The 11,305-nt window shown below is 47.2% G+C and overlaps 1 protein-coding gene and 1 non-coding gene across 2 annotated transcripts; both read right to left on the bottom strand.

The window, feature by feature from the left end:
* Positions 1 to 1,835: 1,835 nt before the first annotated feature.
* Positions 1,836 to 1,994, bottom strand: LOC138803532 (U1 spliceosomal RNA). The gene has a single exon (XR_011364951.1). It is a non-coding gene; the product is annotated as a U1 spliceosomal RNA (small nuclear RNA).
* An 834-nt stretch (positions 1,995 to 2,828) lies between these two features.
* Coa7 (cytochrome c oxidase assembly factor 7) lies at positions 2,829 to 11,221 on the bottom strand. The gene is made up of 3 exons (XM_069987053.1): positions 11,072 to 11,221; positions 9,228 to 9,368; positions 2,829 to 4,116 (listed from the first exon to the last, which is right to left on the bottom strand). Exons 1-3 carry the CDS (start codon positions 11,175 to 11,177, stop codon positions 3,668 to 3,670), a joined length of 696 nt encoding a protein of 231 aa, XP_069843154.1. The 5' UTR covers positions 11,178 to 11,221; the 3' UTR covers positions 2,829 to 3,667.
* Positions 11,222 to 11,305: the final 84 nt, after the last annotated feature.

The following is an 11,305-nucleotide window of genomic DNA, read 5'->3' as shown; positions in this document are numbered from 1 at the left end:
TTTTGTTTGTTCAAGACTATTACTCTACTACTTGAGTCACAGCTCCACTTCTGGCTTTTTTTTTCCTTCAAGGTTAGTGCTCTACCCTTTTGAGCAATAGTTCCACCTTTGGTTTTCAGGTGGTTTAGTGGAGATGAGCCTCACAAACTTTCCTGCCTGGGCTGATTTGAACTTTAATCCTCAGATTTCAGCCTCCTGAGTAGCTAAGATTATAGGTATAAGCCAGAGGGACCTGGCTGGATTTGTTTTGTTTTTTTTTTTTTTTGTCGGTCGTGGGGCTTGAACTCTGGGCCTGGGTGCTGTCCCTCCGCTCTTCAGCTCAAGGCAAGCGCTCTACCACTTGAGCCACAGCGCCACTTCCGGTTTTCTGGTGGTTTATTGGAGATAGGAGTCTCACGGTCTCTCCTGCCCGGGCTGGCTTTGAACCGCGATCCTCAGATCTCAGCCTCCTGAGTAGCTAGGATTACAGGCGTGAGCCACCAGCGCCCTGCTGTTTTTTTTTTTTTTTTTTGGAAGGACATCTTGGTTGCTTCTAAGTTTGGGCAATTATAAAGAAATGCTATAAGCATCCATGTGCTGGTTTCTGTAGGGACATGTTTTCAACTCCTCTGGGTAAACAGCAAGGAGGAAGAATGTTGGAACACACTGTTAAACGTTTTGTTAACTATAAATTGTTTTCCAAACTGGCTGTACCAGGCATTTGTAATGAATGAGAGTTCCTGTTGCTCCTCATCACCACCAGCATTTGTCAGTGTTGTTTATCCTTTTTTTTTTTTTTGTCCGTTGTGGGGCTTCAACTCTAGGCCTGGGCGCTGTCCCTCAGCTCTTCAGTTCAAGGCTAGTGCCCTACTGCTGGAGCCACAGCACCCTTCCGGTTTTCTGAGTGGTTTATTCGAGGTAAGAGTCTCACAGACTTTCTTTCTTGCCTGAGCTGGCTTTGAACCGAGATCCTCAGATTTCAGCCTCCTGAGTAGCTAGGATTACAGGTGTGAGCCACTGGCGCCTAGTTTATCATTCTTTTTTTTGGGGGGGGGGGCCCGGTCATGGGTCCTGAGATCTGGACCTGGGCGCTGTCCCTCAGCTCTTCAGCTCAAGGCTAGCGCTTTACCACTTGAGCCACAGCACCACTTCCGGCTTTTTTCTTTTTGTTTATGTGGAGCTGAGGAATCGAACCCAGGGCCTCAGGCATGCAAGGCAAGCACTCTACCACTGAGCCACCTTCCCAGCCCTCATTCTTTCTTATATGCTTATTTTCCATCTGTGTATCTTCTCCCTTTTTTTTTGTCTTGGTCCTAAGGCTTGAACTCAGGGCCTGGGCACTGTTGCTAAGCTTTTTTGTTCAAGACTAGTGCTCTATCACCTGAGCCACAGTTGTACTTTGGCTTTATGGTGGTTAATTGCAGATAAAGAGTCTCATGGACTTTCTTGTCCCAGCTGGCTTCAAACCACAATCTGCTGATCTCAGCTTCTAAAGCAGTTATGATTATGAGTCACTAACACCCAGCCTATATATCTTCTTTTTTGTTGGTTGGTCGTGGCGGGCTTGAACTCTGGGCTTGGGTGCTGTCCCTGCACTCTCCAGATCAAGGCTAGTGCTCTAATGCTTGAGCCACAGCACTACTTTTGGTTTTCTGGTGGTTTATTGGAGGTAAGAATCAGACTTTCCTGCCCGGGCTGGCTTTGAACCACGATCCTCAGATCTCAGCCCCTTGAGTAGCTAGGATTACAGGCGTGAGATATATATCTTCTTTATAGTCAGGTTTCTATTAAGGTCTTTGGCCTATTTTGCAGCCAACTCCTCTGTTTTCTTATGGTTGTTTTTTTTGTTTTTTTTTTTTAAGCGCGCATGCAGTCCCCCACTACCACAAATTACGCAGTCGAGTTTCTCCTATGTGGAGAAATCGCAGGAGTCAGCGCGTCCCAAGTGCAATGGATGCGCCTCGTCCTGGGAAACCACCTGCGTGATCATGGTGTTTCCTCTGCCAGGTTGAAATTTTAAGAGTTCATGATAGGGAAGTGGCACTGTAGCTCAAGTGATAGAGCACTCGCCTTGAGCTGAAGAGCTGAGGGACAGCGCTCAGGCCGAGTTCAAGAACCACGACCAACAACAACAACAAAACAAAGAGTTCATGATAGCTGGACATGTTGGTTCATACCTGTAATCCCAGTTACTACTTGGGAGTCTGAGGCAAGAAGGATGAGTTTGAGGCTACACAGTTAAGAGCCTGTCTTAGAAAACCAAACCAAACCAAAGTCAATTGTCACTTTGATGTTCAATTCCCACGACTGATTACTAATATTGTGCATCTTTTTCATGACTGTTAGCCAACAATTTTTAGCACACCCAAAACTACCTTACATTTTACAAATGATTTTTGTCGGTCATGGGGTTTGAACTCTGCCTGGGTACTGTCCCTCAGCTCTTCAGCTCAAGACTAGCGCTCTACCACTTGAACTACAACGCCACACCTGGCTTTTTTCTGCTTATGTGGTGCTGAGGAATCAAACCCAAGGCCTCATGCATGCAAGGCAAGCAATCTACCACTGAGCCACCTTCCCAGCCCCCAAATGAACTTCTAAAACTCCTCTCCACACTTGTGCAAGTCCTTCTCCTCTATCATCTTAAGAATCTAGCCAGCTATATTCACAAACTTTTACCAGGACAGCTTCTAGGACAGCTGCAAAACTGGAAGCCAAAAAACCCCCAGTTTGTTATCAGCATGAAAATGACAAGCTCGCCCCCTGGTGACAAGCTAAGATAACAGAAAAAGCAAATGAAAACCATCTCCTATCGGCAATCTGGAGAGAACATTAATAACACAAAGGACAAACTGGTCACAATAGTTTATTCACAGTTAAAGAAGTTCAGTTCCAAAAACAAAGGAGGGGGTAACAATGCGTGATAGGAAATGTACTCATTACCTTACTCACGTAACTAACCCCTCTGTACAGTATCTTTACAATAAAAAACATTAAAAAAAAATTGTTCCACCAGTGTGGTGACACATGCTTATAAGCCCAGCACTTGGAAAGCCGTGGCAAGAGAATGACAAGTTTGAGGTCAGTGCTAAATACCAAGACTTGTCTCCAAAAGTTGCCCAGTTGCAGTGGGCAAAATGTGCCACAAAATCCTTGTTGGAGTCTTGCTGGGAATAATTAGCTCTCTCTAAATGAGGAGTGGTGCCAGGTGATCACTATGAGGTTTTACATTTTAACTGAATAGCTCTCCTAGAGGAAAGCAGGCTAGTTTCACCTTCTTTAGCAACCCAGAGGCCTAACAACCTTTCACCTTTTTAACAACCTTTAACCTGTATGCTACACAACCCTTCTCATTGCTGCAATAGAAGACCTGACTGTAAAGGCAAAAGGGAAGCCCACACCAATGATTATGTAAGTCAGAGGGTGGCAGTCGTGACAATTTAACTGTTCTTAACTCCCTTAAGACCTCTGTTATGTAAATTAGGGTATTTTCTGATTTTCAAGCCCTTCCAGGATAATAATGATGATGGTGACTGCTGATTTTTACAACTTCCTGCGCCCCCCCCATCCTCCAAATCTCTATGGCTTTCAAGTTTGTTCCAATTTTTTAGGGCTCATTGTTTGAAAATTAAGCCCCATAAATGTGCATTTCTTCATAGAATATACCCTGGGAGGGGGCTAGGCCATGCTACCCAAATGTTAAGGGCTGGACTCGTTTATGCTGTTCTTTATGCAGCTGCCGGGCTCGATTTTTTAGCACCTCAGCCTTCGCCTCGTCCTTTTCAACACCATCTCCCAGCTTATACATGCGGCTGGCATTGGCACAGGCCCACACATGGCCCAGGTCACAGGCCTTCAGTGAGTATTTACATGCCTGGCTCATGTCCTTGGGAAAGCCAGGGGCGCCCTGCAGGAACATAGCACTGAGGTTGAAGCAGCTGGAGGCATAGCTGCCATCACAGGCTCGTGTGTAATAGTCTCTGGCCTTCTCCAGGTCCGGCTGGCCATCCTCATTGACCTGTCCATCATGGGCCAGGAGACCAACATTGTGACATGCTTCCATAGACTTCTTTCCAGGTTTCTCACATGCCACTAGAAAGCAGTTTAAGGCAGCTTTCAGGTCCTGGGTCAGTCCACCTGTAAGGACAGAGAGGAAGGAAAAAGTAAAAACTCAAGGGAAGAACCTATTTGTCTCAGGTCAAAGCTAAGGCACAGTGCACCTACATTTTAGGTTTCTCAGCAGTGGACTCTTCTGTTCAAATGCTATCTTGTAAGGGAGCCCACTCAGGTAAAGATGGGGAAAACTGGGAGTATTATCAGCCCTCATAGGTTATAGTGAGAACTCAGAAAATTTTCTTTTCTGTCAGTCGTGGGGCGTGAACTGGGTGTTGTCCTTCAGCTGTTCTGCTCAAGTCTAGCGTTCTACCATATGAGCTACCGATTCTCTGGTAGTTTATTTGAGATAAAAGTCTCACAGACTTTCCTTCGAAGGCTGGCTTTGACCCATGATCCTCAGATATCAGCCTCCTAAGTAGCTAGGATTACAGGTGTGAGCCACTGGCACCCAGCTCACACAGAATTTTTTTTTTTTTGGGTCTGGTCGTGGGGCCTGAACTCTGGGCATGGGCACTGTCCCTCAGCTTTTCAGCTCAAGGCGACCACTCTACCACTTGAGCCACAGCGCCACTTCCGGCTTTTTTCTTTTTGCTTATGTGGTGCTGAGGAATTGAACCCAGGGCCTCAGGCATGCAAGGCAAGCGCTCTACCACTGAGCCACCTTCCCAGCCCCTCACACAGAATTTTTTAATGCTTAATTAAACATACATTCATTTAGATATACAGTTGGCCCTCCATATCCACAATGATTACAACTAATTTGATTAGATGTGAAAGTATCACTGCAATTCATGTACAAATTTAACCAACCCCTGATCGAAAATATTAAGGGGGAAAAAAACCCCACCATGTCTGGGTTGGAAACGTGGTCCAACTTGCCAGTATAGCAAGTGCAATACGCAGTTTAAATCCCAACACTGTCTAAAACTGTCATTATTACAGGAACAATATTCAAATATAACTATTTACATTATCATTTATACTGCATTGAGTAGCGTAAGAATCATTTAAAGTGTATGAGAGAATGTGCAAATTTTATGAAAATACTAGGGTTTTTTTTTGTTGTTGTTGGTTGTGGGGCTTGAACTCGGCCTGGGCGCTGTCCCTCAGATCTTCAGCTCTAGACCAACACTCTACTACTTGAGCCACAGGGCCACTTCCCGTTTTCTAGTAGTTTATTGGAGTAAGAGTCTCACAGACTTTCCTGCCTGGGCTGGCTTGAACTGCGATCCTCAGATCTCAGCCTCCTGAGTAGCTAGGATTATAGGCGTGAGCCACTGGAGCCCGCTGAAAATACATTTTATAAGAGGGACTTATGCAGCCTAGGATATAGCTACAGCCTATTATTACAGTTGCAGGGCCCCTAGAAGCAATCGCCGAGATACCAATGGTTGAACATATACTAAATACCTATTATTTGCCATGTGCTGCGCTAGGTCCTGGCCAATAGGCCACTGTCTGGTCCTGTGGATCTTATCATCTAATAAGACATATTAAACAACCATAAAAATATTCAAGGGCACAGGGTACTATGAGAACCTATCAGGACCTTGACATAGATTTTAACTCCTAGGACCAACACACACATATACACACATACTGCAGTATCTGATAAATAGGTGCAGTGACTCATGCCTATAATCTTACTCAGGAGCCTAGGATTTGAGGATCAAGGTTTGAAGCTAGCTCAAGTAGAAGTCAGTGAGATTCTTTTTTTTTTTTTTTTTTTGGGTGGGGGGCTTGAACTCTGGGCCAAGATGCTGTCCCTCATCTCTTAGCTCAAGGCAGGTGCTCTACCACTTGAGCCACAACACCACTTCTGACTATTTCTGCTTATATGGTATTGAGGAATCGAACCCAGGGCCTCATGCATGCAAGGCAAGCACTCTAACCACTGAACCACCATCCAGCCCAAGTCAGTGAGATTCTTATCTCTTATCTGGCCAGCAAAGCCCAGAAGTAGAGGTGTGGCTCATGTGATAGAGTAGTATTAGCTTTTGGGAAAAGGTTCAAGGACGATTGCTGGTGGGAAGGTACATTAATACAACCACTTTGGAAAACAGTCTGGAGGTACCTCAGAAAGCTAAATATGGGTTCAAAGCCAGCCATGAGACTCTTATCTTGAATAAACCACTCAGAAAACCAGAAGTGGCACTGTAGTTCAAGGGGTAGAGTGATTGCCTTGAGGTGAAGAGCACAGGGACAGAGCCCATGCCCAGAGCTCAAGCCCCACAACAAACGTAAAGAAAAAGAGACCAGGGCTGGGAAGATGGCTCAGTGGTAGAGCGCTTGCCTTGCATGCCTGAGGCCCTGGGTTCGATTCCTCAGCACCACATAAGCAAAAAGAAAAAAGCCGGAGGTGGCGCTGTGGCTCAAGTGGTAGAGCGCTAGCCTTGAGCTGAAGAGCTGAGGGACAGCGCCCAGGCCCAGAGTTCAGGCCCCACGACCGGACCCAAAAAAAAAAGAAAAAGAGAACAACAACAACAAAAAAGAAGTGGTGGTGTATTATCCTTGAGCAGAAAAGCTCAGGGACAGTGCTCAGGCCCTGAGTTCAAGCCCCACAACGAACATAAAGAAAAAGAGAAGAGCGGGACTCCAGTGGCTCACGCCTATAATCCTAGCTACTCAGCAGGCTGAGATCTGAGGATCACGTTTCAAAGCCATTTCAGGCAGGAAAGTCCAGGACGCTCTTATCTCCAATAAACCACTAGAAAACCGGAAGTGGCACTGTGGCTCAAGTGGTAGAATGCTAGCCTTAAGCTGAAGAGCTGAGGGACAGTGCCCAGGCCAAGTTCAGGCTCCATGACCGATTAAAAAAAAAAGGGGGGGGGGGGGCTGGTGGCTCACGCCTGTAATCCTAGCTACTCAGGAGGCTGAGATCTGAGGATCGCAGTTCAAAGCCAGCCCGGGCAGGAGAGACCGTGAGACTCCTATCTCCAATAAACCACCAGAAAACCGGAAGTGGCGCTGTAGCTCAAGTGGTAGAGCACTCGCCTTGAGCTGATGAGCTGAGGGACAGCGCCCAGGCCCAGAGTTCAAGCCCCACGACCGACAAAAAAAAAAAAAAAAGGGGGGGGGGTGAAGGAGATGGGAAGGGATGGGAAGGAAAACAAAGGAGGAGGCAACAATGCTTGATAAGAAATGTACTCATTACCTTGCCCATGTAATTGTAACCCCTCTGTACAGTATTTTCACAATAAAAAATTAAAAAGAAAAAAGAAAAAGAAAAAGGAAAAGAGGAGAAACTGCTTTTGATAAAAAGTACTGACTTGCTCCTTTCTTAGACCTATGAATTAACTAAATGCAGGGAGAAAAGCTTGGTATAAGTTTCCACTGTAGTATCAGTCTTCGTTATAATCCATTTACCACCTTGGATTCCAGGAAGCACAGGACAGATCAACATCTTTAAAGGTAGGATGAAGGACACTGCCCCATAAAAGAGCAGAGCCTCTGCAGGGCAGACCATCCACCAGGAAACAAAGACATCCTGAATATATTGCTTTCTCAAGTGATAAACCTAGGAACAATTTCTATTTAGAACCCCTCCCCAAAACAACCAGAAAATAATAACTATGCATACCTTTTATTCCAGATCTAAAGTCTTTCTCTATTTAAACCTAAGGATCATATTTGCATCCTAAAGATGAAGTGCTTATTTTGCTTCTTCCTACAATTTGATACATAAGAAATTTCCTTTCAAGCCAGGCGCTGGTGGCTCATGCCTGTAATCCTACCTACTCAGGAGGCTGAGAGCTGAGGATCATGGTTCAAAGCCAGCCCGGGTAAGAATGTCTACAAGACTCTTATCTCCAATAAACCACTAGAAAATTGGAAGTGGCGCTGTAGCTCCAGTGGTAGAGTGCTTGCCTTGAGCTGAAGAGCTGAGGGACAGTACCTAAGCCCAGAGTTCAAGCCCCACAACTGAGAAAAAAAGAAAAAGAAAATCTCCTTTCAACTAGGAGCTGGTGACTCACACCTATAATCCTAAAAGGTCAAGAGGCTGAGATCTAAGAATCCAGGTTTGAAGCCAGCCCAGGGAGGAAAGTATGAGACTAATCTCCAATTAGTCAGCAAATTAGCCAGCAAAAGGCTGGAAGGGAACTGTGGCAAGTGGTAGAGTGCTAGCCTTGATTAAAAAACTCAAAGGGGGCCAGGTACTGATGGCTCACGCCTGTAATCCTAGCTACTGAGGAGGCTGAGATCTGAGGATCACGGTTCAAAGCCAGCCTGAGCATGAAAGTCCGTGAAACTCTTCTCTCCAATAAACCACTCAGAAAACTGGAAGTGGTGCTGTGGCTCAAGTGGTAGAGCACTAGCCTTGAGCTGAAGAGCTAAGGGACAGTGTCCAGGCCCAGAGTTCAGGCACCATGACTGGCAAAAAAAAAAAACTCAAAGGGGGGCTGGAATGTAGCTCAGTGGCAAAGCGCTTGCCTAGGAAGTGCAACGTCCTGGGTTCAATCCCCAGTACCAAAAAAGAAAAGACAAAAAAAAAATACAGTGAAAAAAAAAACCAAACAAAAAAATCAAAGGGCTGGGAAGGTGGCTCAGTGGTAAGAGCTCTTGCCTTGCATGCATGAAGCCCTGGGTTCAATTTCTCAGCACCACATAAGCAGAAAAAGCTGGAAGTGGTGCTGTAGCTCAAGTGGTAGAGTGCTAGCCTTGAGCTGAAGGACAGCGCTCAGGTCCTGACTGACCAAAAACAACAACAACAACAAAAACAAACTCTGAGACTATGCCCAGGTTCTAAGTTCAACCCCAGTACTGGCACAAGAAGGAAAGGGGGGGCTGGGATGTAGCTCAGTGGCAAAGCGCTTGCCTAGCAAGTGCAAGGTCCTGGGTTCGATCCCCAGTACCAAAAAAGAAAAGACAAAAAAAATACAGTTAAAAAAACCCAAACAAGAAGGAAAGGGGGGGGGAGGTGCGGAGAGGGGGGGAAACAACAAACCTTATTCTGCTCTTTTCTATTACTCATCTCTTTATTTGGCTTGTGGGACAAGTGTCAAGACCTGTGATATGCAATCTCTGGAGTTGGGTTCTGGAACCTCAAATCTGTTTCAAATGATGAGATTTGTGATTCAGATGTGACGCCAACACTCCTTAACAAGGACCAAAGAAAGTAGGCCTCCCCTTACCTTTTCCAGTCATATAATAGGCTCCTAGTTTGTAGCAGCTATTGCTATGTTTGTTCTCTTCACAGTTGAACTTCAACACCTTGGCTGCCTCATCAAAATTCTTCTGGATCCCTTCCAAATAGTCCACCAGCCGGTAGCAACCTGTGAAAGAGAGCTGTTCAGGTCTGGGTTGCAGAGGGCCAAGACATGGAAGGTGAAATTGAATCTTTTATGTAGAACTAGCCCTTATCCCTTTAAGTATGGCAAGCTGACCTTACCACAAAGAAGGAAGGTGGTGATCATCCACTCCCACAAGTAGCCTTGTCTCCTTAGCTAGGGACTGAGCAATATACGGACTGGGGAAACCTAGGTCCTTGCAGTGTCTCTACCACTAACTCTCCAGCTTTTCTGCTCCTGATCAGCCTGGCTCAAGACTTACTGACTTGCTTCAGAAAATCTACTAGCTTGAGAACGTCTCATGAAATTTAGTAGTAAGATAGTTAAAAAACGTAATGGGCTAGTCTTTTTTTTGGGGGGGGGTCCGGTTGTGGGGCCTGAACTCTGGGCATGGGCACTGTCCCTCAGCTTTTCAGCTCAAGGCGACCACTCTACCACTTGAGCCACAGCACCACTTTCGGCTTTTTTTTCTTTTTGCTTATGTGGTGCTGGGGAATCGAACCCAGGGCCTCATGCATGCAAGGCAAGCGCTCTACCACTGAGCCACCTTCCCAGCCCCTGGGCTAATCTTGTAGCAGCATGAAATGCAACAATGACTGGTCCTCATGCCTTTGACTCATTGCTATGTGGATCCTAAAGAGAAGTGGAAGCAGGGGCTGGGAATGTGGCTTAGTGGTAAGAGTGCTTGCCTTGCATGCATGAAGCCCTGGGTTCCATTCTTCAGTACAACATACACATAAAGAACTGGAAGTGGCACTGTGGCTCAAATGGTAGGGTGCTAACCTTGAGCATAAGAAGCTCAGGGTCAGTGCCCAGGCCCTGAGTTCAAGACCTAGGACTGGGAAAAATAAAGTGGGAAAGGAAACCAGAAGACCAGATCAACCCTTGGAGTTAGGACTTTTTCTTGTAAATATTGAGGTTTGAACTCAGGCCCTCTTATTCCAGCTTGCGTGCTAGGCTGGAGCCATGTTTCAAACCAGACTTTCTGCTGGTTACTTTAGAGACAGTCTCACCGGCTTTCTGTCCCAAATTAGCTTCTCTTTGATTCTACAGATCTCAGCTTCCCGAGTAGCAAAGTTTAGGGCCTGAGCCAGCTGCGTGAGCGTGTGTGTTTGTGTGTGTGCATGAGCTTACGGCTGAAATCTGGGCTTTTTCATGCTAGGCCAAACACTCTACATTTCCAACCCAGGAGTTAGGATACTATTCCAAGTACAACAGTAACAGCAAGGTTTTACGGGGAGAGGAGAGTTTCCAGAACTTTGTTTTCCCCCTGAGCTGACCTTGAACTGTGATCCTCTAACTCTCTGTCTTGGGAGGAGCTAGGATCACAGTTTAAACAACCTCTGTGCTCAGCCCCTCGCACCGCAGAATCACTAGCTGGGGAGAGAGCTCCTGCGCGCCGGTGCCCGCGCGGCCTCGGCCTCCGAGCGCAGAGGTGACAGGCGCACGCCGCGCCCGGCTGCCGCTCGCGCCCACGCCCAGGCGGCACGACCGACTCCAGGACCATCTCCCCGGGTCAGCTCCCCGAGACAGCTCCAGGCTTCACACCGCCGACGCCCGGGCCCCGCTCTCCCTCACGCCCACCACCACGCAACGCCGCGCCCACTCCGCACCAGACCGCGCGGCGCCCACAGGGACCCGCCAGGTCTCCTCTCCCCCCACTCCCTTCCCCCGCGAACCCCGCTCACCATCCGGGTCTTTCTCTTTGTAGCACTGGTAGTGGCACTCCACCTTCATGTTCTCTAGGAATAACTTCACCTGTTCCTCGTCTTGGAAGTCCACTGGACCAGCCATGATTCGGCTCTCCTCCACCCACGTTGCCCCGGCGTCCCGCCTACGGTCACGTGAGCCGGCGCGGGGAGGCGGGGCGTGGAGGCGGGGCGTGGAGGCGGGGCGTGGAGGCGGGGCTTGGAGGCGGGGCT

Source organism: Dipodomys merriami, unplaced genomic scaffold (genome assembly GCF_024711535.1).
Source record: "Dipodomys merriami isolate MVZ:Mamm:240054 unplaced genomic scaffold, mDipMer1.0.p SCAF_34, whole genome shotgun sequence".
NCBI classification, from domain to species: domain Eukaryota; kingdom Metazoa; phylum Chordata; class Mammalia; order Rodentia; family Heteromyidae; genus Dipodomys; species Dipodomys merriami.
The sequence above is the reverse complement of the archived record's forward strand: the minus strand, read 5'-3'. Positions and strand labels throughout refer to the sequence as shown.

Coding starts and splice junctions, on each gene's coding strand:
- Coa7 (XM_069987053.1), bottom strand. CDS start 11,177: ATGGCTGGTCCAGTGGACTTCCAAGACGAGGAACAGGTGAAGTTATTC. Junction 9,369..11,071: donor CAAAGAGAAAGACCCGGATG/GTGAGCGGGGTT, acceptor TCTCTTTCACAG/GTTGCTACCGGCTGGTGGAC. Junction 4,117..9,227: donor CTATTATATGACTGGAAAAG/GTAAGGGGAGGC, acceptor CTGTCCTTACAG/GTGGACTGACCCAGGACCTG.